The 27,490-nt window shown below is 38.6% G+C and overlaps 1 protein-coding gene across 3 annotated transcripts; it reads left to right on the forward strand.

Annotated features, from left to right (window-relative positions):
- Positions 1–7,301: 7,301 nt before the first annotated feature.
- LOC102917753 (sulfotransferase 2A1-like) lies at positions 7,302–27,490 on the forward strand. 3 transcript variants are annotated; one of them, XM_042265940.2, is made up of 6 exons: positions 7,302–7,507; positions 8,578–8,786; positions 11,362–11,488; positions 15,916–16,010; positions 22,863–23,040; positions 27,276–27,490. In XM_042265940.2, the coding sequence occupies exons 1-5, from the start codon at positions 7,375–7,377 to the stop codon at positions 23,031–23,033; spliced, it is 735 nt and encodes a 244-aa protein (XP_042121874.1). In that variant the 5' UTR covers positions 7,302–7,374; the 3' UTR covers positions 23,034–23,040; positions 27,276–27,490. The 3 variants fall into 3 exon arrangements, with proteins under 3 accessions (XP_042121874.1, XP_042121913.1, XP_076428070.1); XM_042265979.2 differs by lacking the exon at positions 27,276–27,490 and adding an exon at positions 24,099–25,055; XM_076571955.1 differs by lacking the exon at positions 27,276–27,490 and adding an exon at positions 23,918–24,055.

Below are 27,490 nucleotides of genomic sequence, written 5' to 3' on the forward strand. Positions count from 1 at the left end.
GAATATCAGGTCTGGAAAAGTCAGTGAAACACTGTGTCATAATAAAATTAGAAAAGGTAGGGGGCAAAGAAAGTGGGACTTCAGGGAAAGGAGTTTGCCACAGAGCCTGGTGACCTGTGTTCTATCTCTGAGATAAACAATTTAAAGCAACAAAAGGAACTACTAAGCAAGCAGGGGTGGCACAGGCATTAATCCCAGCACTCAGGAGACAGAGGCAGGCAGATCTCTGAGTTCGAGGCCAGCCTGGTCTACAAAGGGAGTTCCAAGACACCTAGGAATATTGCAGAGAAAAAGACTCTATCAAAAAAGAAATAAGTAAATAAATAAATACTAACAGAAATTCTGGTGTGAACACTTTTTTAAATGATTGAAGAAAATGCTTTTTTCTTTAACTAACATAGAATATAAAAACAAGTAACAAATTTCTACGGATGTTTTTGAGACAGTCTCACTCTATGGGCCACACTGGCCTGGAACTAGTACAGATTAGCCTGCCTCAGTCTCCAAAATCCTGAGATTAAAGGCCTGTACTCCAACACCAAGCTAAATGCTTTATTTTGGAAAGTTTTTTTTTTTAATTTTTATTTATGTTTCTCAGATTGTGTCTGCCTTCTGTGGATGGGTGCCCAAAGCCTAGAAGAGGGTTTCAGAGCCCCTAGAACTTCAGGAATAGGCATTTAAGGTTCAGGACCAAGTTTACAGATGGCAAATTTGAGCCTTCAAGATCAACAAACCATCTGCTCATTGTGTGTGTGTGTGTGTGTGTGCGCACATATGTGGTAACTCTGCACATGTGTGTGTACAACCCAGGCATGCCCAGGATCCGAGTATGATTGTGAGCCAGCTGGTGGTAGCTGAGAATTGAAACAGGCTTTCCTTGTAAAACAAATTATTCTGACTCACTGATCTATCTCTGGAGCCCACTGAAAGGAATCCTCAGTGATTGGACATGTCTAGTCACAGACTTTTCTAAAGATTTGAAGGTACGAAATGAGAAATAGATAAATTGAAGACATTAAATTTTACTCAAAAAGCATTCGATTTAAAAAAATATATAAATGTAACTAAAAGATATCTTTAAAAAAAAGTGAGGTACTAAGAAAAGTTCATGGTAACCCAGACATTTAGCACACACCTGGAATCTCAGAACTCAGAGGCAGGAGGAGTAAGGCCCAGAACCTGAGGATCAGACTGGGCTACATATGGAAACATTGGTTCAATACAGAAACAAAATTATATGATTATTCTATAGATCACAAAATCTAAGCCAATTAAACTGAAAAAAGAAAAATTTCTGAGGAACTTGTAACTCCTGCCCAATTCTCAGTCAGCCGCTAGTATCAGTTAACCAATTAAGAAAATGGGCTGACTTAGAAAACACTTTCAGTTTCCACCTATCATGGGTGCTCCTCTGGAACATCATGAGAGTTCTCCCCTTTGTACTTACCACCATGATTATTGATCAAGATCTGGAAAGACAAAGGAGAATTCAGAGGAATAACTGAATGCCCCCAACTGGGCCACATGGTGAACATGCTGGATGGAAAGCTGGATATAGCCATACACCCACAAACAGAGTTCTGAGGCCTTTGTTGTCGAAAAGGAGGTAAGAAGGGAAGATGAGTAAGACTTGACACCAAAGGACTAGGGAAGGTTCAACTAAAACAGTGGTTCTCAAGCTATGCATAAGGACCCCTAAGGTAGAACAAAGAGAGAACTGTAGAAAGGGATACAGAGAATCAGGCAAGAGAGAAGTGAAGTATGAGCACTGAAAGAGTCTGTACAGGTAGAGCAGACTTAGGACAATGAAGAAAATGGATTAGAAGAGCTCAGTGTGCATAGATTGTTTTGATTTCCCTCAGATTAGATCCCCAGCTGGTTGTTCAATTCTTTCACTGACCCTGGGAGAGAGTTATTTGGGTCTGGACCCCAATAGCTCTTGCTAGACTAATCCATAAAAAGGAAGTGAAATTCAATTACAGCAAAGATTTAAGAAACCAAGGAAAGCACCTGAAAATGACAACATAAACTGGGATGAGCCCCCCTCCTCCCACCCCGCAAGGCTCTCTTCACAGATGGGCAAATCTAATGATATGAACATGACTAAATTACCCCAGGAAATTTACAGTGCAATTGTGTCCAACTTTAATTGCATTCCCTTTTTGGATATGATTTAAGTTTAATGTTCTGTGATGTTTGAGTGTTTTACTTTTATGAAGATCTGTGAACCTCATGTATTCCTTGCATTTGTTGAAGCCAGGAGAGATCACTGGATTCCTTGGAACTGCACTTACAAATGGATGAAAGTAATACATGGGTGACAAGAAAGGGACCTGGGTCCTCTGGAAGTGCAAAAAGTACTCCTAACCACTAACCACTGAGCCACATTGTGACTCTCCCATTTTATGGTCTGCTTATAAATAAGAAATATGGTTTTCCACAAAATCTATGGAATCCTGACATCTCACAGATCTAATCTCTTATTTCCTATCACAAACAAGGTTTGTGTCTTAGTTTTTCTATTCCTTTGAAGAGACACCATGACCATGGCAACTCTTAGAAAACATTTAATGGGGTAGCTCACTTACAATTCAGAGGTTGAGTAATTATTTTCATGGTGGGAAACAGAGCAACATACAGGCAAATGTGGTGCTGAAGCTAAGAGTCCTTGTAACTTGATCCAAAGGCAATAGGGAATGGACTGAGTCATTGGAAATGGCTTAAGCATATATGAGTCCTCAGAGACCACTCCAAAGTGAAACACTTCCTCCAACAAAGTCACACATACTCAAACAAAGCCACATCTGCTAATATTGCCACTTCATTTGTGGGGCCATTTTCATTCTAATGACCAAAATTTAGTATATCAGATGGATTCAAAATGTTTTGTGGAATATTACTTTAACTATGTGAAGATGTGTTACATTTGTTTATGTTGCAGAATATTACTTTATCTATGTAAATGTGTGTTACATTTGTTTATGCAGCATTTTTTAAATATCTACAGATGTGTTTATTTGTTCTCCTTGCCTCCCTAAGGCATCTCATTGGTCCAACCAAAAGTCAAACATCCATTAGCTAGGCAGGAGAGACATAGGTAGGGTGGTGGGAAGAGAGAATAAATAGGAGGAGGAGTCTAGAAAGAAAAGTAGAGTGGAGAGAATAAGGAAGAAAGAGAGGCAGGTACCCAGGACCAGACAGACAGACAAGAACGTCAAGTAGGACATACAGAAGGAAAGAAAGGTAAAAATACTGAGACAAAATGTAGATAAGAGAAACAGGTTAATTTAAATTATAAGAGCTAGTGACACAGGCATAGGTAAAGCCAAGCATTCATAAATAATTATGAGTCTCCTTGTCATGATTTGGTAGCTGATGGGTGCACCAATAGAAAGCATGATACAAAAAATATGATATTCTATTGTTACTGGAATTATTCTGTACTGTTAGTTTCCATTATTTCCACAATCTTGTATAATATCAAAATAATAAGCCAGATCAAATTTTTATCAACAAGCAGTTAAAATTATATATATAATCTTACATAGATATAATTTTATATCTATTATATAACCAGATATATATGCATACTGTTTACTATAATTAATAATAAAGACATATTGAAAAGTCATGTGGAAACTTACTATTGTGGAAACTCCCTAAAGTAAATAAGATAATTTAAATTTCATTATGCTATATAGAGGAGATAATGCTCCAACTAGAAATTTTAAGTAAATTGGTTGCCACAATTGTGGGTTTGGTCCTGTGTTTCAGCACCAACAATGTAAGAAAATTTGTTGGAACAACACTGGGGAAAGGTGTCCTCACTACCTGGAGAGTCAGGCAACACCTTGAGCTGCTTAGGACAGCTCTGACAGCTGGAACTTCAAGGGGACATTTCAGCCATGGAGGACAAGGTATTCCAGACACCTCAAGCTTCACAGAAAAATAGCTCTGCCTTGAAGGTGTCCTGCACACCTGGAGCTGTTTAGCGCATCTCTGATGGCTGGAACTGCAAGGAAGAAGCCCAACCCTGGAAGGAAAATTTTTCTGACTTTTCTGGAAAGTCAGGCCTAGAACTGCTTCACCAGGAAGGGTATCATGACTGTTCTGGAAAATCATGGTATACCTACCTGGTGTGATACAGGATGGTCTCCCCACAGGATATATCAATTCTGTTCTGCTCCTGAAGAACCACTATAGCTGAGCTTTGCTCAGCCCCCACGTAAGGGGGCTTCCTATCAGAACTCTGCTTTTCCAGCCTAAGATGTTGCTTATTTTGCTTCACTCTGCAAAAGGGGAAACCCCTGCATAAATGTAGCAATCTTTTCCAGCTCTGGGGAATAGTGCAACCTTTTCAACTCTCTCTTGCTCTGTCCATTGAGAGACCTCTCAGGAAAGATCTTCTATTAAGCTCCACCTTGCACTGCTCTTTCAACTCTCCCTTGTTTTCTCCACTGATGGACTTCTCAGCAAGGATCTTCTCTATGTCAGTGAATGAAGATCTTCACACCCAAAAATCTTTAGAGAAAGAGATTTATTTGGGAAGGAGGAGTCCAGGAGAGTAGCGACCTCTAACAGAGTGAAGAGAACAGCATTTTTAATGGACTAGACAGGGTGGTTTACACAGGATATCTTGGGGATGTAGTCAACTAGGGGTTGAGTTGGGGCCCAAGGTTCTACTGTCCTGCTCTGTGATTGGTTGGTTTCACAAGTCAGTTGGCCAGTGGCAGAGATGGCTCAAATCTGACTAAGCCAAACTGTGTTGCTTTCTGCCCTGATCTGAGACATCTTTCCCTACTTCTGGTCTCCATGGTCAGGGTTCTTTTCCTAAGCCAGCCTTTTTTCCCTACAGAAATCATATACTACCAAGTAAAACTTCAAGTAACAGGAATTAGTTACATCTTTTCAGTTGTTGGTCAAAGGGTTCCCACAGTCCACCTGCCCCCAAACAGCATAGGCTATTGCCAGTGTTATTGATTACCTTCCACAACCTGATAGTAAGGCTTTATTCCTGAAGATAGAACTTAATTTATATCATTGAATATAGAGAAAAGGATCTGGTATACAACAGGAAGCATCATTGAGGATAATTTTGATTAATAGTCCTGGAAGGTACTGTGCACACTGCAAGAGAAGAAAATCAATCATCACTATGATACATCTACAAAAGTGAGCTATCTTCAAGATATACTGGTGCAATAATGGCACAAACTTTCTGGGAGATGTCAACAACTTTTAATTGAATTTAAATCCAACTCCATCAGATCAAATCCATAACTAATACTGATAATGAGGCCAATCCTTCAACAAAAGAATGACAAATGAAAATATGATACATACATACAATTCTACTCAGCTGCGGAGAAAAATGAAGTCATGAAAATTTTCAGATAACTGGGTGAATCTAAAAAGTATTATAATGAGAGAAGTAACCCAGACATGAAAAACAAATGCTAAATGTTCCTCCTTCTTTGTGCTTCCTGTCTACACATTAGTGGATATGCTTTCATAACCTGGAATAACTACAGAACTAAGAAAGAAAAACTGGAGCAATTAATGAAAAAGCTCGAGATACTGGAATAGCATGCAGGTGCTACAAAGGGAGAAATAGAAGAAATTCGGGGACTTGAACAGATATGGGTACAGAGAGAATACAGAGTGACAGAGAGGAAAGAGAGATAAATACTACGAAGGATGTTTGGAGAGACACAGGGAAGTTTATTATCTCATATTTATCTAAAGTCATATACAATATGCATGTATTAACATGTATTTTAAAGATGTTATAAAATTTATAATGATAATACTCTCTCAAAGTGCCATGGACTGTAAGGGAAAACTCCAGCACCATGCATGAGAAACTCCCTCTCTAGTTGTTCAGGGTACTCCAAGTGACCTTCAAAACAATACCAAGTCTTATTGCCCTTGATTGATTGGCACACAGAACTTAGATTACAACTCTGTTGCCAAAGTCACACTACACTTTAGACACAGAATTCGAATTAATTGAACTGAAATTGAACTGGAACCTCTTATATGAAAAGTGGCTTTCATAAAGTGAAAAGCTGCAGAGGGAGAAGAGCAATCACTCGGCTTCTCCAGGTGTGATATCTGTGAACCACAACAATAACTTGACTGGAAAGATATCCATGAAGATGCAATAGTGGAGCTTTCATCTTTGGGGTTTCAAAGGTTGTCTAATTGAACTTAAGGCACACTCAACAAGTGGGAAGCCATGTCTGGCACTGTACACCTAGACAACCACTTGGGCCTAGAACCACAGAGATCCAGTATTCTTTCTAGCTGTTTTCTTAATACCTATCTCTTAAACATAGATATATATAATTCCCACCCTCATCAAAGAAGCTTCTTTTTGCAACATATAAAGACTATTACAAAGTCTCACAACTGGTCAAAATCCAGAGAATAACTGAATGTAAGGTGACCAACCACAACTGATAATACATCTGCAATGAGTTCATTCAACTGAAAGATTGGGAAAAAAAAACAGAAGAGGCGACAGAAAGCCCCCAGCACCTAAGAATCCTAATTGCTGGTACATATATCCTAGACATGGCAGTAAAATACACCTATGAACTCTCAATAGTATATTTAGTGAAATATGCTATCATAATCACACCATTTGGTATAGAAATAAAGACAGGGGGAATTCTACATGGTCTTACCTCTAGGTGAGGTGAATGGCTGCTGAAAGAGAATCATCTCCCTCAGTAGAGAAATCCCATATTTGTTTTCCAATCACAAGTGCTCCACTCAGAGTACATTCACATACAAACAGAAGTAATTGGACTCAGTAGGTTACATGCACATGTGATCATATACATATAAATATACACTTACATAAACTGAAAAGTAAAGAAGAAATCATAAATACAGGAAGGGAAGGAGGCACTGGAGGGGGAGAATGAAGGTGGGAGCCATATAGCACAACTAAGGACTTGAGTTTTTCTAAAATAAACACTACTTTTAAAAAAAGACTTTCATGTGGTAACATTTTGTATGATCTCTGTAACTTTTATGCACATTTGAAACCTTTCTGAAAGCTGAATTGTATTAGAAAATATTTTAAATTAAACCCCATTTTTATGTCCTAGTACTTGTCATTGAGTTTCTGGTTTGGGATCATGAATATTGCAGAATGATCTCTGAATGTGTTCACAATTGCTTAACACAACAACCTTTGACTTATTATTACATTATTTCTTCTTGTAAGTACCTAGATTTACAAGGAACTGTGGAGTGTTAATAATTTCTTTGCCTACACTATAAAGATTACCTCTCAACATTTGCCAGAAGCTGAAAAGGTGGATAAAGCTGTATCCTAATAGCACCCATAAAGAGCTCTTTGCCATGTCAGACTACCTTTGGTTTGAAGGGATACCTTTCCCTACTATAGAGTATGAAAAAGAAATAATTGAAGAAACTCGAAATATGTTTGTGATTAGAGATGAAGACACAGTCATACTGACTTACCCTAAATCAGGTAAGAACTGTTAGTGAGAGTGCTCTTGAAGTGTATGAGGAAGGATAAGGCTTTGATCCTCATTCATTTGGGTGATGAGTGGCGTGCTCTATATATCTGATGTTGCAAAAGTTTTGTGGCATGGATTGCTGTTTGTGAGTGCATTTCACCCAGAGAAAGAACACCAGCCTGGTCTGTGTGGAGAGAAGCCCATCTAGGCCATGGGAGCAATGTCAGTTGATCCTAAGGCAGACTCTGGCATTGTTCTGTCTCTGTGTGGAGGAGAGTAGAAGAGAAAAATGAGGAAAATAAACAGAAGAAACAGCACCAAGGTAAAAGTCATGGATGTAAGAATGTGTGGAGGTAAGGACAATTTCAGGTAGACGAATTACCATGGATCTTTTCCAAGGAGTGAAAACAGTCTTAAAACTCAAGGAAACGAAAAGAAGCAGCATGGGCTTTGGGGAGGGTTGTTTGCTGGGTGGAAGAAGCTCTGAACATAGGTAAGTTTTAGGTTGCTGACATTGACAGTGAACGAACATGGAAAAGCCAAGGGTAGTTGAATCCATGAAGAAGATTCATACAATGACCCAGAGAATAAAGCTAGAGAAATACCCAAGGACAAGTGAACATGTAAACATAAATACAAGTGTGTGTGGAAAATAGACAGAAGGGGATTTAGTCACCTAAAGAAAAGCAGTACTCATACACATACTGCAGCTTGGATGAATCTCAATTGCTTGGCATTAAAAGAAAGGAGCTAGTCTCAAGGACAGAGTCGACAATTACATCCCTGTGAAGTATCTGGAAAAGTCGAACTCAAAGTACCAGAATGTAGAATGATGATGGCCCAGGACTTCAGGGGATGTTAGGTAGAGTTAATTGAATGTAGTCTCAGTTTCTTCATGTGAAGCATTGGCAATGTGCTAGATGACTATACTTTGTGCTTAGAGCATGTGGACTTTGTGAACTCCACAGGTCTGTGTGCCTGGAAACAGCTTCACTGTCAATTGTACAGGTGTACAATTTTCTACTTGAGGCTTTTTGACAAGTACTGTTGAAATGAGTGACCATTACTTTTCCTTCTTCAGGAACTAACTGGCTGATTGAGATTGTCTGCTTGATTCAGACCAAGGGGGATCCCAATTGGATCCAATCTGTGCCTATCTGGGACCGCTCACCCTGGATAGAGAGTCAAAGAGGATATCCACTATTAATCAATAAGGAAGGACCACGCCTCATCAGCTCCCATCTTCCCTTCCAACTTTTTCCCAAGTCTTTCTTCAGTTCCAAGGCCAAGGTCAGTGTCCAGTGGTTGAGAAATCTTTGACCAAATGTTCTTTGAACTTCATCTACCTTGATGGGCTCTGGAGCTCTTGATGAAATGACTCAGATTGTGTAGGTTGTGGGTGGGAACATGAGATTCTCATGCACTAACTAATTGATGCAGATGTGTCTCTTCCTCAAACTACATCAGAATACCAGAATGTCAAGTACCACAAGGTGATCCTGGGCAGATATATGAAAGAAGGTGAAATATCAACTAGATCATTCAGGAAGTACACATACAGGTCAAGCAGAGGGCAAACTCTAGTGTGCAGTGGACATTACTGTTTTGCCATCATCAAAGTCAATTAGCTAATTGTGATTCTACACATATGTATGGATATATGTATCCCATGAGCAGTGTGTGAATCACCCCAGCCAGGGTTGCTCATCGTAGAAGCATCCTGACCAGGCATCAGTGCTCTAATCATGGAGATTGTTCAGCAGTCATGGCCCAGTTGTACTCACTGCATGTTATTGTATCTAGCTGTCCATTGAGATCAGTAGCCACAGGAATCCCCCACACCACAGATAGAGGATTTCCAGAAGGGAGCAGAGATATGCAGGTTCTGACCTATCATAGTTTCTAGTTTGTCAGAAAGCTTTCGGGAGGTTTCTGCACCATGGAACTTAAAATATTTGATACTTAAAATACAAATACAAATGTAGAACTATTATCTCTCTTGATAATATCACAATGAAGTTGTGACATTATATGTATGTATGTTATGTGGATTTGGCAAAACCTTAGCTGGAGAAATTGAAGTCTAAAAAGTTGAATTCTAGAATAATGTTACACAGAGCATTGGTACAAAATATTAATTTCCTTTTACTAAAATTATTGTTTCTTTTTAATTAGTTTCTTTTATTTTTGTGATCATAACGTAAATACATACATCATTCCCCCTTCTTCCTCTCTCCAAGGTTTACTCCTTTCTCTCTTTCAAATTTGCAGTCTTTTTTTCATTAATTGTTGTTACATCTGTATATGTATCTACTTATTTCTCAATATTTAAATACAATCTGCTCAGTCTATAAAATGTTACTTCTTTGTACGTTTTCAGGGCTGAGCATTTGGAATTGCATAACCAATTGTTATGCTTTTCTCAGGTAAAGTCTATTTCTCCGACTCTCTGCATTTCTGAGTTGCCTGTAAGTCTTTGTGTTCACTATTGTGCAATGACACACTAGCTTTCAGATCTGCACCATGGTTCTTTGAAAGTTACAGTTGTGGACAACAATTAGGTTTGCATATTGCAGATAGATTTAGCACAGTGCTCATCTCTGTGTATATGAGATGTTCTTTCACAATGGATGGATGGTTTTTCTTTTTTTACATTTGTATATCATTTATTTATTAAGTATATATTTACTTTGATTGGCCAACTATGGACAAAGGTGTTAAGGAAGAAATAGGGAATTGGAATTGAAGAATGTTATTGGCAATACTATAAGCATATGATTACAAAGAGAAGGGAAAGTAGATTGGAGAGAAGAGAGAGATGTATTCAGGAAGTAATAAAAAACAGGTGAAATAAAAAAGTTTTTGTTAGGGTTTCTATTGCTGTGACGAAACACCATGACCAAAAACAAGTTGGTCAGGAAAGGGCTGATACTTCATCATCCCTGTTCATCACTGAAGGAATTCAGGACAGGAACCCAAGCAGGGTAGGATCCTGTAGATAGGAGCTGATACAGAGGCCATGGAGGGGAGCTGCTAACTGACTTGCTTCCCATTGTTTGCTCAGTCTACGTTCTTATAGAACCCAGGACCAACAGCCCAGGGGTAGCACCACCTACAGTGGGCTGGACCCTCCCTCATTGATCACTAATTAAGAAAATACCTTACAGCTGGAGTTGACATAGGTATTTTATTATTATTATTATTATTATTATTATTATTATTATTATTTATTTTTTACAATACTATTCAGTTCTACATAACAGCCACAGATTTCCTTGTTCTCACCCTTCCTGTCCCCTCCTTTCCCCCAGGACACCCTCATTCCCATCTCCTCCAGAGCAAGTCCTCCCACAAGGACTGAGATCAACCTGATAGACTCAGTCCAGGCAAGTCCAGTCCCCTCCTCCCAGATTGAGCCAAGCGTCCCTGCATAAATCCCAGGTTTCAAACAACTAACTCATACAATAAGGCCAGGACCTGGTACCACTGCCTCCCAAACAGATCAAGCCAATCAACTGTCTCACCTATTCAGAGGACCTGATCCAGTTGGATGTATGGTTTTTCACACTGTAAGATAGTGATCTTTACAAATATAGGATCAGTCTTGGATTTTTTGTTATATTTATTCTGTTTTTTAAAGTGTTAGTGACCTGAGTAATTGTGCAGTTACATGTTTGTAAATGAAATAAATTTATAAAAGAGGATTCTCACTATAGATATTTGCACTTATGTAAAGTTTTATACAAATAAAAATAAAGTTTTTAGAAACCTCATAGAGATTTGACTGACATTCCATATAAACTGTGCAAGTTAAAAGGTTTGGAATGGCTATGTTGACTGTCATGTACATGTTTTTCTATTTAAGATACTCTATGTCATCAGAAATCCCAGAGATGTTCTTGTGTCTGGTTATTTTTTCTGGAGTAAGACAAAATTTGTTAAGAATCCAAGGTCATTAACAACTTATTTTGAATGGTTCATCAAAGGAAATGGTGAGTGTCCTATTAAATAAAGGACTTGGGGGAGGTTCAGAGACATTTTAATGACAAGGTGAGATATAGCTCAGGTTGGTCTTGAATTCTATATAGCCAGGGACAATATTGAAGCTCTGCTCCTCAGGCATCCACTTCTTGAGTTCTAGGACTAAAGCACCTACTACCATGTTCCATCAATTTAATGCTGGCACTCATTCTCAAGATCATGTATTTTATTTAACTTCTTACATCCCTACGCTTTAGTATATTCTGTAGTCTTCACATGGCTATATCTTATCTCTCTGTATTCAACCAATATGTGGTTCCAAGTCTCATCACCATTTTGAACCTAATTGTGAAGTCTTTCTGTTTTTACATGCCACTACACAACAGACACAGACACAGCTAACCCATAACACACCATCCCAACAATGTTTGGAGTATCTGGTGTTTCCAGTACTAAGGTAGGTGTAATAATTTGTGGTATTGAATAAGAAATGCCTCAAACAGACTTTGACATTGAAACACCTGTTTCCCACTTGATGGCACTGTTTCAGAAGATTCATGAGGCAAAACCTTGCAGGAGGTACATCACTGAGTGTGGGATTTGAGAGGTTCTAAATTCTTTTTTAATTAAATTTATTCATGTATTCTGTATCCTGACCAGTTTCCCCTCCCTCCTTTCCTCCAATCCCCTTCACACACCAATTTCTCCACCCCACCCCCATCCACTCCTCCTCTCTTTCTGTTTAGAAAGGGGCAGGCCTCAGCATGGGAATCAACAAAGCATGGCATATCAAGTTCAGGTAGAGCTAAACTCCTTGCATTTTGGCTGGACAAGATAAACCACTATGAGGAATAGGTTCCTAAAAGTCAACCAAAGAAATAGGGATAGGCCCTGTTTTCCATACTAGGAGTCCCACAAGCAGATCAAGTTACACAAGTGTCACACATATGTAGAGGCCCTAGGTTGGTTCCATGCAAGCTCCCTAGCTGTGAGTCCAGAGACTGTGAGCTCCTATGAGCCCATGTCATTTGTTTCTGTGGGTACCCTTGTGATGACCATTAGCCACCTGGCTCATACAATCTTTCCTCTGTCTCTTCAACAGGATTTCCTGAGCTAGGCCCAGTGTGTCTCTCTATCTGGTTTCTTCAGTCCCTGGAGGAAGGCTCTCTGATGACAATGTGGGTAGTTACCAACCTGATTACAGGAGATGGCCAGTTCAGACTACCTACCCACTATTGCTAATAGTCTTAGCTTGAGTCATCCTTGTAGATTCATGGGAGTTTCTCTTATCAGGTTTCTACCTGACCCCAAATGCCCAACATCAAGATGTTTCTTTCATTACTCTCTCACGCCAACCATGTCCCCAACCCAATCTATCATGTTCTGATCCCAGTCAACCCAGGAGATCTCTTCTATTTTCCCTTCCCAGGGACATCAGTACATCACCATACACTTTGGGCTCTCCTTGTTACCTAGTCTTTATGGAGCTGTGGATTGTAGCACGGTTATCATTTACTTTACAGCTAATGTCCACTCTTGAGCGAGTATATACCATGTCTGTTTTTCTGTATCTGAGATACCTAACTCAGGATGATTTTTTTTCTGGTTCCTCCAGTTGCCTTCAAAATTCCTAATGTAATTGATTTTAACAGCTGAGTAATACTTCATTGTGGAAATTTACCACACTTTCTTTGTCCATTTTGTGGCTGAGGAGACCCTAGGTTGTTTTCATGTTCTGGCTAGTGGGAAAAACCCTGTCATGAACAAAGTTAAACAACTGCTCTTATGGAAATATTGAGTATTCTTTGTGTATATTAGGTATGTGTAGAATTAGGTATTCCTGGGTCTTGAGGTTGATTGATTCTCAGTTTTCTGAGAAACCTCCATATTGATTTCCATAGTGGCTGTAAAAGTTTTCACTAACACTAGCACTGGATGAGTGTTCCCCTAGATCCACATCAAAAAGTTAAGTTCTTAAGTCACTTCCAGTTGCTTGCCTCTGATTCCTGAATGTAGGTGAGGAGATGACATTGCAGCTTCCTCCTGCTATAGCCTGCCTGCCACTTGTTGTCATTGTCTCTTTTCTCCCATCATTTATTCTTAGCCCTCTAGAATCATGAGCCAAAATTAAGCTCTTTCTGCTTACCTAAGTTGCCTTTGTTCATGATGTTTTACCACAGCGGCAGAAAAATAACAAATGTGCATGTTCCTACCACACAACCCAGTGGTGGTTTCTCTTAGTATTTTTTTATTGGCTTCCCATACGTTATCCTGACTGTTCACTGTTTTGTTAAGACACATCTTAACAAATATTGTAAATCCTATTTTCTTTATTGTCACAAAAGTATTTTCATAGGCATGGATTCTTAGCACTTTGCATAGAGTTTAACTTTTATTGAGTTATTATAATAATCATATATAATAACAAGTTTCATTATGACATTTTCATACATGTGTGCAGATAATTTTGATCAAATTAATGGCCCACTATCCTCTCTTCTGCTGTTTCTACTTTTGTTGATCTTGTTCCTCTTCCCAAGTAACTCGGCTTTCTACTTCCATGTCCCTTTTCTTCATGTGTGTGTTTGTGACCCAGTGAGGTCCATTGGGGTTGCTTACTGGAGCACAGGGAAGCAGTCATTTATAGGAACATGGGTTTCTCACCAGTAACTCCTATTCTGAAAAAAAATACCTGTCCCTCCACCAGCTACCACTAACTGCCTATAGACTGTGGAAGGAAAGGGATGTCATGAGCCCTGTCCCCTAAGTACACTTGACTACTCATAAAGCCACAGAAAAGTGGTGAACACTTGGGAGTACTTTCTCTCCCCTTGATAGAGTATTTTAGGGTGCAGTTTTATGCAGCTCTTCACAATATTCATGGGATGGATTCAAGCGAATCAGTAGTTCTAGACCATCCTTGTCTACATACCAAGACAGAGGCATTCTTGTTGATATATTCTTTTTAATACCTGCTTCCAAATAAACACTTATCTATTAAAATGACTTCCAAGACAGAACCACTGTTAATTTCCAGCTACATATATGTCATTAGCTTATTTTTAGTGCTCTCCCTAAAATAGTTTTGGTTTTTTTGTTTGTTTTCAGACAGGATCTATTGTATCCCAGATTGGCCACAAATTCTCTGTGTACTGAGTACTAGAATATGACATTGAACCTCTGGTCTTCTCTTGTCTTGACATCGTGAGTTTTAGTATTGCAGGTGTATGCCATATTTGACTTGGCTTTTAGGTTTTCTTTGAACGTGAATAGGTATGTGTGTTTATAATAATGTGGCTATAAATGTGTGAATGTGGCAGTTCTTGTGCCAAAACTTGAATGTGGCAGGCAAGCAACAATGTCAGGTGTTGTGCCTTATTTTCTACCCTGTTTGCTTAACTCTTAACTTCACTCCTCACTTGATTTAGTTAGTTCTTCAGATAATCATAAACAATGCAGATATGCAATGGCAGCTGAGAAATTCAGAGAGAGGAAGAATGAAGGAACAAAAGCCTAAGCCAGGAACAATGAAGACACTGTGACTGTTGAGAAAACATCACAGTAGCCCTAGGAATGTAAATGAAGTTTTTGGGTGTGTATCAGGGTCCTGTGCTGTTGTTCCCCTGGGGGCATGTGGGCAAGTAGGCACAGAGTCAATGATATAGCCTCTGGAAGAATGTGGAAAAAACAAGCCCAGTTTATTCAGAAAGAGGCAAGTTGTACATACCCTCCACCCCAGCCTGGGAAAAGGTCAGGGTAATATGCATCTGCTGGTTTGACTTGGCTGCCTCTCATTGGTCCAGGTGATCTCCAGATCATGTCTCAGCTGCTTTTGCTAAGGCCCTTAAGCAGACCAGGTTGGCTTTTGGAAAGTATCTTTTTTTTACTGATTTGGGCCCATTTTTACCTCAAGCCTGTTAGGGATGAGTCATCCCACAGGGGTAAAGGTGGAATTCTATGCCTGGAAGGTCTCTAGTAGTCTGTGTTTAGAACACCAGGGTACTGAAGAGTCACTATTGAGACATGGTGGAAGCTTAGAGGTGGATGCCAGGGTAAGGAGATCTCCCTTAGAAAGAATTAAGATAGTTCCTTAGACATGATAGCAATATAAAGTCCAACTGTAGCGATGTCAAGAATTCTCTGGCTTACTGTGTTGGTATGATGGCTTTTCCCCAAAACATGCCTCCATCACTAAAGCCCATCAGAAGGATGTCTTCATGAGGCATCAGGGATAAATCTGTAAGATGATGAGTATACTAGTGAACTTCATTTAATCAGCTCATTATCTGTGTGTATGTCAAATATTACATTGTATATTTTAAATACTAGTTTCATTTTTCTTAGTAAAGCAGTCTGCCATTTGCAGAAAGGTGAAAAATATCAGGAAGACATGACTTTCATTCTTTATAAGCAATGCTTTCCACTTCCGTTCCCACAGTGGCATTTGGATCATGGTTTGAGCACACCTGTGCCTGGCTATCCATGAGAAAAAGAGACAACTTACTGCTATTGAGATATGAAGATATAAAAAAGGTAATTGTCATTCTTACAGCAATCACAGAACCTCTCACAAACTCACCCAATGTAGCACCCCATATTTCTCAGTATCCCCATGTCAGTTTTAGATTCATAAAGAGTCAAGAAAACTGAAATTAGGTCCTAGGTCCTTTATTGACATGCACCTGAAATTTTCTCTGCAGTTGCCTTATCCATCACGCACATCTTTACCTTATCAAGCCTGGAGTAGGTTGGGGTAGCTCACACTTGTGCTATAGGCTTTGTAATTCTGTCTATGCAACACATTTAATAACCTTATAACCCAGTAGTCTGTGGGGGAATAGGAAAAGCACTTTCATTCCACTATTGTGCCCAAATGTATGTCATCCCCCCTTGATGACAAGAAGAGGGACAAAGGCAAGAAATCCATCTGTGAATCCTGGGAGAGCACAGGAGCTGAAGTTACATGAATTGAGTGATATACACACCTGACCAGGAATGTACAAGATGCAGCCAGTCAGGGATGATTGTGTCCTGTGCTCTGCAGTACAGGGGGTTCTGCATGGTGGGCTAGAATACACTGGAGATTTCTTAACTCTTAGTAGAGAATATCTAAAATGTTTCAACATTAAGTAATGGCATATGTCTAAATAGACTGATAGGCCATATCCTTATCAGATCCTTTCAGGTTTCATTTCATTGAAATGCCCCACAGACAGGTAGCAATATGTTCAATTACTATGTATGTGTCTAAAATATCTATTTTTTTGAAATTAAAAATATATCTTGGCAAGGCATCACATGACTCTAAAATTACCATTGGGGGAGAAAGAGAAAGTCAGAGTCAGGGGTTCTAGGTTATCTTGTTTGTATGGTGGGTTTGAGGTCAACCTTGGCTAAAAGAGACATTGTTCAAAAGATCCTTAATTTAAATAATTTTAAGTTCATTTGTGTATTTTATTTTCATTTAGTTAAAAAAATTCTCCCTCTACTGATGGACACATAATACTGACACCATCATATAAGCCCAAAAATATTCACATTTGTTCAGCAACTCAAAAGCTTTAGTAGCTTGGAAGCTAACAGTGAAAGATAACCATCCTTTGTATATGATGAATAAAAATATCAAAAATACCTTTTAAGAACAAGAAAAAAAACAAGTGCAGTCTGTCAGAGAAAACACTTACCCATCCTTTGAATAGTTCAAAAAAATTGAGTTAAGGAGGAAAAAAAGCAGTCTTACAGCCACTGTTGAGCTTTGAGAAGTAAATTCTGGTGACGATGAAGGTTACTGAAAGCTGTAACTTCCTTGTTTTCATTTATATTTCTCTTATAATTTTTTATATAATTTAAAACAAGTTTTAAATTTAAACATATTTTAATCATATTCTTTCTCTCCAAAAATTTCTTTCAAGTTTTCTTCTCCTCCTCCTTACCCACACAACCTTAAAATCCGTCTGAAAAAAAAAATCTAAATAAAACAAAATTCCCCCAAAAGAAAACAAAATAAAACAATAACCAAAAGAAAAAAACACTGAACTGCAACGAAATACAACCATATAAAAGCACACATGCACACACACACACACACACACACACACACACGAAACACACATACACAAAGAAATAAAACTCTAGAGTACATTACATGTTGGTCAACATCTCCTGCACATGAAGACTTTCCTGGAGCAGTTGATATATCCAGTGTCATTTCATTGGAGACAGTGGATTTTCCCTCTGCCAGGAAGTATAAATGACAGTTCCATTGTTATCCTTTAACCTGGTGGCTAGATTTTCATTCAGTCATTTTTTAAAAATATACCAAAATAAAGTACAATCTGATGAAGTAATATTATTACCTCAAAATTGAACAAGATAAACCAACAGAATGAAAACCGCACAAGAGAAGGCACAAGCAGAGACCCACATGCTCTTACATCCAGGAAGACCACAAAATCACTCAACTGTAGACCCTAACATATAAGCAGAGAATTGGTGGAGACTGGTGTGTCACTATGCGTGATGCTCCAGTCTGTGGGTCCATATGAGCTTTTCTTAAGTTGATGTGGATGGTCATGTTTTCTTAATGTCCTCCCTAATCTCTGGCCCTAACTCCCCTTTCCTTCTTCTTCTGAAGAGTTGTCTATGCTCCAAAGTGAGAGATTTGGTAGAGACATACCACTTAGGGCTGATTGTTCAAAAGTATCTCAAACTCTGTGTATGCTCTGTCTGTGGATCTCTATTTTTCTTCCCAACTGCTTTGGGAGAAATCTTCTCTGATGACGGCTGTACAAGGCACTAATCAGAGCACAGCAGACCATCATGGAGTCACTTTGTCACTAATTTCTCAAGCCAAGATTATTTGCTTTTATTCTAGGTTCCCAGGCTATCTAGTCTCTGGTCAACAAAGCAGTGTTAGCTATATATTCCATCTCATAGAGTAGGCCTTAAGTAAAATCAAGCATTTCCTCACTACTCTCCTGAGCTTTGTGGCATCATTGCCTTAGCATATCTTGCAGGTAAGACTATATAATTAAAAGTTTCCTGTCCCAACTACCTAGTCAAAAATAACCAACTCAGAGGCTGAATGTGATCTCTAATTTCACAGCTGATAGCTCTGGCTTGTTACTAGATAATTCTTACCTTTAAATTAACCCACTTCTATTCATCTATGTATTGTCAAGTGTCTCGTGGATTTATGTGTCTTCTAACATGTCTTGTTTCCTGATCAGCTAGCTGGCAGCACTCCTGAATCTGTTCTGCTTCTTCCCATCATTATCAGTTTGGTTTTACTGCCTAACTTCCTGCACAGCTACTGGTCTGTCAGCTCTTTATTAACCAATATGAGTAATACATATTGATAGTGTAGAAGGGATTGTCACTGAGAATTTTCCCCTTATTGTCTAATTAAAAAAGAAAGGTTTTCACCTTAATATAGTAAAGCTATATACAACTAAAACGGTTATAAAATAAGAATTATAGTAATAGTATCTGATCCATTTACATTTGGCAAAATTGGAGAAAATACTAATTATCTATCTTATCTTGGTTTGTCTAAAGTTTTGTATCTAATTTACTTTCTATTATAACTAAGGAAAATTATGATTAGAATTATTTAGTCTGCAACTCCATCAAAGACCCCAGAAGGCTGAAAAGTTACCTAATGGCAGGGATATCAGTTTGCCTGGACAGTCACCCAAAGGTCCTCTATAACACTGGGGCATCCTAAGGTCGTCTGAAGGCTAAGCACATCTGACAGACTTTCCTGTTAAGCAGAGGATATTGAAGGACTGTTCTATTTCCGTGGGGGTTATTGGTCTATTTAAAATGTTTATCTGTTCCTGATTTAAGTTTGATATGTGCTACCTATCCAGAAAATTGCCATTTTCTTTCAGGTGGAGTAGTTTTTTGAAGTATGACCTGATGATTCTATGGATTTCCTCATTGTCTGTTGTTATTTCCCCTTTTATTTCTGGTTTTGTTAATTTGGATTCTCTCTCTCTCTCTCTCTCTCTCTCTCTCTCTCTCTCTCTCTCTCTCTCTCTGTGTGTGTGTGTGTGTGTGTGTGTGTGTGTATGTGTTTTTGCCTTTTAGTTAATTTGGATAAGGGCTTGTCTATCTTGTTGATTTTCTTAAGAAATCAACTCTTTGTTTCCAGTTTTCATGAAACTCACATCTGAGGTTCCTGTTTGAGTGCCTAAGTTTTTCTTCTGCAGATTTCCTATAATTTGAGTTTTCTTGATTGATTTTATTTCTACTTTCAGGTTTGAGTGGTTTATTCTTTTTCTTTACGCTGTGTTTTCATAGATTTCTTAATGAGATTTACTCTGTTCCTCTATCATTTCCATACATGCTATTTTAGGGTCAATTTCTTCTTCTGTAACTATGGTACAATATTCAGGGCCTATTCTAGTATGGTTTCTGGGCACTAGTGAAAACATACTGTCTTGGGTGTTATGGACTATGCTTTCAGTTTGGCATCTAGGCATCCAGCATTGGGAAAATTAGAATTATAATTATATATATATATATATAATTAAAAATATATCTGCTCTTGGCTTTGTTGGGTTCATGCTTCCTTCCTTATTTTTGTTGCTCTGTCTGGTACTTAGGAGAGTGTAGTGGCTGTGTTATCTGGTAGGAAATTCTTCTGGGGTCCTGATAATTGTGGCCAATGGGAGTTCCAGGTAAAATGTTTCAAGATATAAAAAGCTGAAACTTAGGAAATGAAATAGTCTAGGAGGTTGTCCTAAAAATGTCCACAGGAGGGAATATAGAAACATTTTCCTCAGGAGCTGCTTAGTTAGTTAGTTACCTGAGAATGAGGCCACTGAGTGAGGTTAGGCCACAGCAGAAGGTTTGATATAAAGCTATGAATGAGACTGAGGAGTAGATTTGGAAAAATGGAGGGTTAGATGAAGATCTGCAGTTAGCCTATTTGCTTTCCTGGTTAGAGTGGACTGTAAGTGCTTAGGGAGTGTCTTCTGGATTTCAGGATTTGCTGTGACAAATCAATGGGTATGAAGAAGGAACTTTGGAGCATAACACTTACGTTATCCATATGAAGCAATAGCATTCAGTGGAGGGAGACTGTAGCAGATGTTCTACACCGAGCTGGGAAGGAGACTAGGACCCTGGACTTAAAGGAGCAAGTAGAGATTGGAAGATGTGCATTTAGCCTAACTGCTTCCATGCCCAGTTTGATCTATGGGTTCCCAGGGAATGCATGATGGAGTTGAGGTGTGGAGCAAATCAATGCATTGGTGTTGGGATGTTAGGAGGGGAGATCCGCTAGAGATGTGAGTGGCTGAGGCAGGTGTTCTGCTACAGGGCTAGGGGAAACCTTGGGGTGGTTGGACTTAAAGGAATGAGGGGGAGGTGAAGATGTGTAGTTACTTTATTTCTTCATGACCAGAATGTTCTTTGGTTTCCCAATGAGGTCCTCTTGGAGTTGAATGCTGGGATATTACAATGAATTACAGGATTGAAGTCAGAAGATCTGTGGAATCTATTCTATGTTGTGGGGGGGAGTTGCTACAGATTTTTTGTGGCATTAATGGGCATGAGATTGGGGAATTGGATCTGGAGGAGCACAGTGAAAGGTAAAAATCTGCAGTCAGCCTACATGCTTCCCTGGCAAAAATCAAAAAATAATTTTTAATGTAAAATATTAGGGAGCATCAAAACAAGAAACTGGATTATTCAAAAGGAATTGGATCTCTTAATGATATCATCCAGGAACACAAACTTTCTACATAAGTAGCAATATAAAAGACTCTTTGGTCTTTTGTAAAATCTTTTACTTTCTCTTCACAAAATTCAGTATTTCCCAGGAAGCTTCCTTACTAAGATGTCTTTGTTGCACGGTAGTGCAGTTTCCCATAAGTTTTCTCTCCAAACATTCCACGCATTTTTTTCTGTTATTGCCATGTTGTTTACCTTCCCATGAGATATTAACTAAATCTGTGATAAAATATGTAATAAAAGTTTTGAGAAAGTGGTACCTTTAGTCCCTTAGTAAAAGTGTCCCGGCCCAGAAAAAGTGTCCCAGGCAGCAGGATAGTCAGCAAAGAGACCCTAGAATGGGGAATGGCGAATGAAAGGGAGAAGAGACACAAAGAAATGACAGCAAGACAGTATTCTGATCAAGCTGCAAAATTTTATTTTTCTCAGGTGGTTTTTATAGCAAGCAGACCAGGAAACTTTCTTTGGGAAAAGTTCAGGGGACTGTTGAGTTGCCAAGCAACCCAACCCAGCAATCTAACTACAAAACATTGTTATTTATGGTTACTATAGCAGAAAGATAAGGAAACGTTAAGTTATTTTCTAATAACTCAGGACTTGTCCAGGCATGTCAATAGTTTCTGGTTAGTGGCTCAATACTGGACAGCAGAAACTTAACTCAGGCAGGCACTATGGCATGGCTCTTACAATTGTCCTCAGAAGAAAAGGGCTGGAATTCAAAGCAAAATCCAAGACTGTGCCTTCTTGTGACTATTTCTTAGTATTAACCCAGTTGTGAGAGCTCACAATTGTAATTCCAGAATATGGGTATCTGAAGCAGGAAGACTGTGAATGTGATGCCCTTCTGAGTTACAGCATGAGGTAAAACTCGAAACAAACTAATATCTCCCAGAAGTACCCCCAAATAATAATTATTGAGATCAGTCTTATGAAAGTTTAAAACTATTATTCGCATTTACCCATAGGTGCAGTTTTACATGGTGTAAACATTAACCTCTCTAAATTCATTGTGCACATTTTCTTCTTTCCTGTAGATCATCGTCTCCAATTATTTCTGTAAGTCTCTTTGAACATCATAGGGCACATTGTGTACGGTGGTGCACAGCTTTAATGCCAGCACTTAGGTGGCAAAGCATGTAGGTGGAACTCTGACCTCTTTGAGCTTGAGCTCAGTCTGGTCTCCAGAGCAACTCCCATCCCACCAGACAGGGCTCCCTCCATATTGAACACCTCTCAAGAAAAACATCAGTACATCTAGTAGGTGGGTTGTCACAAACCTGACAACACATCACTGCAAAGATGGAAGTAAGAGGATCAGCTTTTAAATGAATTCATCCAATAGGAAGTAAGTTTGAGAATAGCATTGGTTATATGAGACCTTGTCACTGATCTCGCCTATGACTCTTAGGGATATAGATCAGTCACAATGCAAGCCCACTCAATATTAAAATGCTGTGAAACTCCTACCCTGTCAACATTTCCTGTATCTTTCCTAAACACATTTCATTACTTTCTCATTTCATGTTCCCATTTCTTTCTTCATATCCTCTTTTCATCCTCCATCCATAGTTCCCAGCTCTGCATCTGCTCTCTCTCTCAGAGCTTTCATTTGATAACCTTCATTTTTGTTTCTTCTTCTTTTAGGACACAAAGAGCTCCATAAAGAAGTTTTGTGACTTCCTTGGAAAAAAATTAGAGCCAGATGAGCTGGATATGGTCCTCAAGTACAGTTCCTTCCAAGCCATGAAGGAAAATAAAATGTCCAATTTCAGTATCATTACAGAAGATTTGGCTCCTAATGGTTTAGTTCTCTAGAGAAAAGGTGAAGAAGAAGCTTTTGAGCTTTAAATGATGTCAGGAAGTGTGGAGGGCATGTTGTTCCAGTGAGACTCTAGGAAAGAGTTCGGAATGGTTCAGAAGTCATTGATCATCATATCATACTTTCTCACAGACCTTACAGAAGAGTCATTCAATGGTGATGATGTGGGCTTCAGTAGCTCTGAAAAAATTGATTTCTTCTGGGAGAGCATCTTGGGATTGCAGATGGTTGTGTCCAATACCCTCAATGGAAAATGAAAGGGTAGAAGTGTTGCAATGAGGCTTAGGAAGGCTCCATATATTATAGAAATCTAAAGAAAACACATAGTGCATGGGACCAAAGATATATTCACAATGATAATCACAGAAAACACTTCCATTCATGGCTGGAAAAGATGTTGAACATGCCAAGATTGCTGTCCGAAATCAAACTGAGTTTAGACCCCATAAAGACTAAGCAAATAATTCACCAGAGTTACACCTGATGGTATTTACCAACTTAAATTTGGATTGCTTCAGGCTCAGGGCTACTCAGTTTGTTCTGAATGCCTCTCTAGGAATAGGAATATCCATCTTCTCTATGTCTGTGCTACCTCTCTATGCTGGGAGCAGATTGTGGGTGTGGTTACATAACCGTAAAGTTGAGAAGCCAGTGTAACAAAAAGAACCACACCTGGAATGTCACCTTTTCTATTAGCAGATAATTGGTGAGATGGGACTTGGCATTGAAGAAGAAATGAATCAGATGTCAGGCCTTTGGGGATAATTAAAGAAAATGGATATAGACTCAGCAAGTAGAGAGTTATTGGTTATGGGTTTAATTTTCTTCTTCCAATAATTTGTATGCTTCAGCCTTAACCTGCAACCCTCCTCTACCCTAGAGTGTAAGGATCAGGTCATAGAACATAAAGACATCAGGAGTATACAAACAGAGAAGTAAGTTAAAGTGGTTATCAGATTGCATTTAATTCAATACTCCTGGTGTCCTCACAAATGGAAGTTTCGGCTCAGATCTGAGCACATATACATGTCACTTGAAGAATATCATTGTCTATACACTAGGGACTGAGACCTCCAGAGAATCCACTGCTGTTGACAGATAACCTCAGACTGCTGTGCCCCAGACTCTGTGGAGACAGAGTTGTCTGCACTAGAAGTGAAGGTCCCACATAAGAAGAGAATTGGCCCATTCTTGGATTTCCTGTAATGAATCAGAATTTGGCAGAGGTAAAACAGTATGGATACATAAAAAGCTTCAATGAAATGCCAAAAGGAGTGAAATGTCTTGTTTAATAAGGAAAGGCTATGGAAACAAACAAGTAAAAGTTTTGTCAGAAACACAATAGAGCAGATGCAAGAGAATAAGGACACAATTCCATGAAGACAACTGTCATTTCCTCTTTTCCATGTAGACCTTTGAGGATGAGACCACAGTGGGATTTTAGTTAATTTTCTCTGAAATATTGTATTTTTCATGTATCATATATGGTGATTCTGTCATAAAACTTGATATTTCACCATAAGTTCTTTGTAATTTATCATAGTGATTATATATGACATCCATTTCTTCTGCATTTAAAGATAACTTTTACTCTGGGGAATTATTTTTCTTTTACTCACACTCATTATAAACCATGAGTCCACTGGAAACAAGGACATTGAAGGAGGAAACCAACATCATTACCTGCCCAGCCCTGATTCATGACTTCTTTATAGAGGATGCTGAGAGAGAGATCTCGGAAACACTTTTGAAAGAATATGATGCATGAGGATAATGTTGGTCTTTTCAATTCCTATGTCATATTGGTTCCTTTTTTAATCGTGAAGGGAAGAGCAGATCAAAGATTAATTCTAAAATGAATTTTATTACTTATCAGTAGATACTGAATACCCTAAACCATAATTCATGAACACCTTTGCTAACTGTTAGACTGGTCTTAAGCAGGAAGAATTCTCTAGACCTATTTTCACTGTCCTTTATTTGCTCTTCTCAGGACCCAAAAAAATACCTTTTTTTTTTTACCTCTGGAGAGCAACTCTAAAGAGCTACTTTTTACCTGGGAGACTCAATCATCTGACTAGGTGGAATGAATCTGGTATTAAGCTTTAAACAATAATTATCTACAAACAATTTTAATCATTATGATGCCATATTTAGATAACTCAGGAAATATAGATCAGAGAGATGGTCATTCTCATGCATCCACTCTTTAGTTGACAGAACTTTTATAAAGACATTGTCACAATGAAGACATGAGGAAGGAAAGGTCTTCTGACAAACTTCAAAGGTTTTGGACCTCAGTACTTCACAGTGGATGTTTCCTATATAGAATGCTTGAGCCATGAATTATTTTCCCTGGTGTCCTTAGAAGGCTGTAGTCTGAGACAAAGAGGGAAGAAGACCTAGTGAGGAGCCCACTATCTGCAGGCCTGTAAAAAGCCCAGGAAGGTCTGGACAACAACTTTTTGTGAGACCTGCCTCCTCCAGGACTGTGAGGAAGTTCCTTTCCAACAAGAGTTAAGCCACAAAGATTTAGAGATATCCTGTCCTCTGATACACCAGAGTTTGAGGAGATTTTTAGAAAGAATGAATGAAGAGAAACATATGCTTGTAAGGGCCACAGGATTTTGACAGGATTTGAATTACAACTTCATGTGTGTACCTGCAAAGACATCCTTCTCTCATCTGGACTGATTCAGTCCAAGTGGGCAGTCATATTGAATTTACTGAGACTCTGTTAGCTCAGCATCCATCTGGTTTATCAAGAGACAGGTGTACTGTGGGAAACAATAGAGAAATTTGTTCTAATAATGAAGATATAAGAAAGGTGAGAGTAGCAATGGACACCTACAAGTTACCTTCTTAAAAGATGACATTCTTATAGTAATATCAATTAATGGCATAATATTTGAATATTGTGTAGCAATAGTTACCACTTAATTCTGAATATATTATATTTCTTTTAGTAATACCACTGGGAATTTAAAGTTAACTTATATGATACATAAGGAATACAATGTGATAAAGAAAAGCAGATTTCTACAGTCAGTCTTTTTGGCTTCAAGTCTACATACATCACTCTCATGCTGGGTAACATCTCAAGGACTAATTTTTTCTCATCAGCAAAATGGAAACAAGGCCAGTATTTTCCTCACTCATTCATGAATGCTTTCAAAAATACCACACTGAGTATATTCTGTGTGTCTGATATAATTTGATGAAGGAATCCTTTGCCGATGAAAGAAACATTTTGCTTTTTAAATATATTAGATACAAATTTCAGGCATCTTTACAAAAAGGAAATTCATCAATGTGTCACTGTTATGAAAATACAACAAGGATGTGGCCTGCAGAGATCTATATGGAAGGAAAATAGGAAAAGGTGGTCACATGGGCATAAATTTGGAAACAAAAGAAAATAAGTGAGTATATGGAAGACATCAGCACTCTAGAAAGAAGGAACACACAATTCAATGAAAGCAGTTACACAGTTGGCCATCTCTAAAGTAAAACCTAAAGACATACAGGAATGGAGTGATGAGAACCAAAGTCTGGTAAAAAGATATGCTAAAAAAAAATATGTAGGTCTTGATGCATCACCAGACACCATGCTGAGTGAAAACAGAAATCTTGGAACATTCTTAGTTGGAAGATATCTGGGTCTCCTGCACCCGATGAAATTATCAAGATGTTGGCATGCAGCTCACAACAGTGTGCATCTCTAGCTCAAGGGGATCTGATGCCTCAAAGCTCTGCAGGAAGCTGCATCATGTGGACCTACACACATATAATTAAACTTAATTTTAAAAGATCTTTTAAAAGTTGCTTGCATGTTTTGCAGAACCTTTACAAGTAACCACTAAAATTTACAAAGAAGAATTGAAACCTTTTTGGATAATTAAGTTTAGAAACTCTGTTGGATTGGACAGTGTGATGGAAGCAGGTGTAGTGGGAAGAAGGAATAATCTGAACAACTAAAAAGTAGAGCTAGTGTGGAATCTCTTAGAGTGTGTAGCTGATATGATGAGATGGGAGAAGGGGAGACATTATTGCCACAGAGGTAGAAGTCTGATGTATAATTTTTCAAGGTCTAAGATGTGTTCTCCAGGAAGTCACTGGTACTTCCCCTTTATTAACCATGTGGTCCTTGTCAAATGGTAAGAGCATGTGAAGGAAGGACTGAGAGCAGTGTTGAGATCATCATTAACCCATCTATGTGTCTGCCTCACATTTTCTAGGCACGACTAGGGACTGGAAGAATCACTTTACAGTAGCCCAAGCTGAAGACTTTGACAAAGTATTCCAGGAGAAAATGGCTGGTTTCCCTCCAGGGCTGTTTCCATGGGAATAAATTCTTAAATCTGAATATATATATATGGAGAGTGGGGTTTATTTTCCTGTTCTTGTATATGTGAATAACTGGATGTTGTCACAGAATAAATCCTGATACTGA

This window comes from Peromyscus maniculatus, chromosome 1 (genome assembly GCF_049852395.1).
Source record: "Peromyscus maniculatus bairdii isolate BWxNUB_F1_BW_parent chromosome 1, HU_Pman_BW_mat_3.1, whole genome shotgun sequence".
Classification (NCBI taxonomy): Eukaryota; Metazoa; Chordata; class Mammalia; order Rodentia; family Cricetidae; genus Peromyscus; species Peromyscus maniculatus.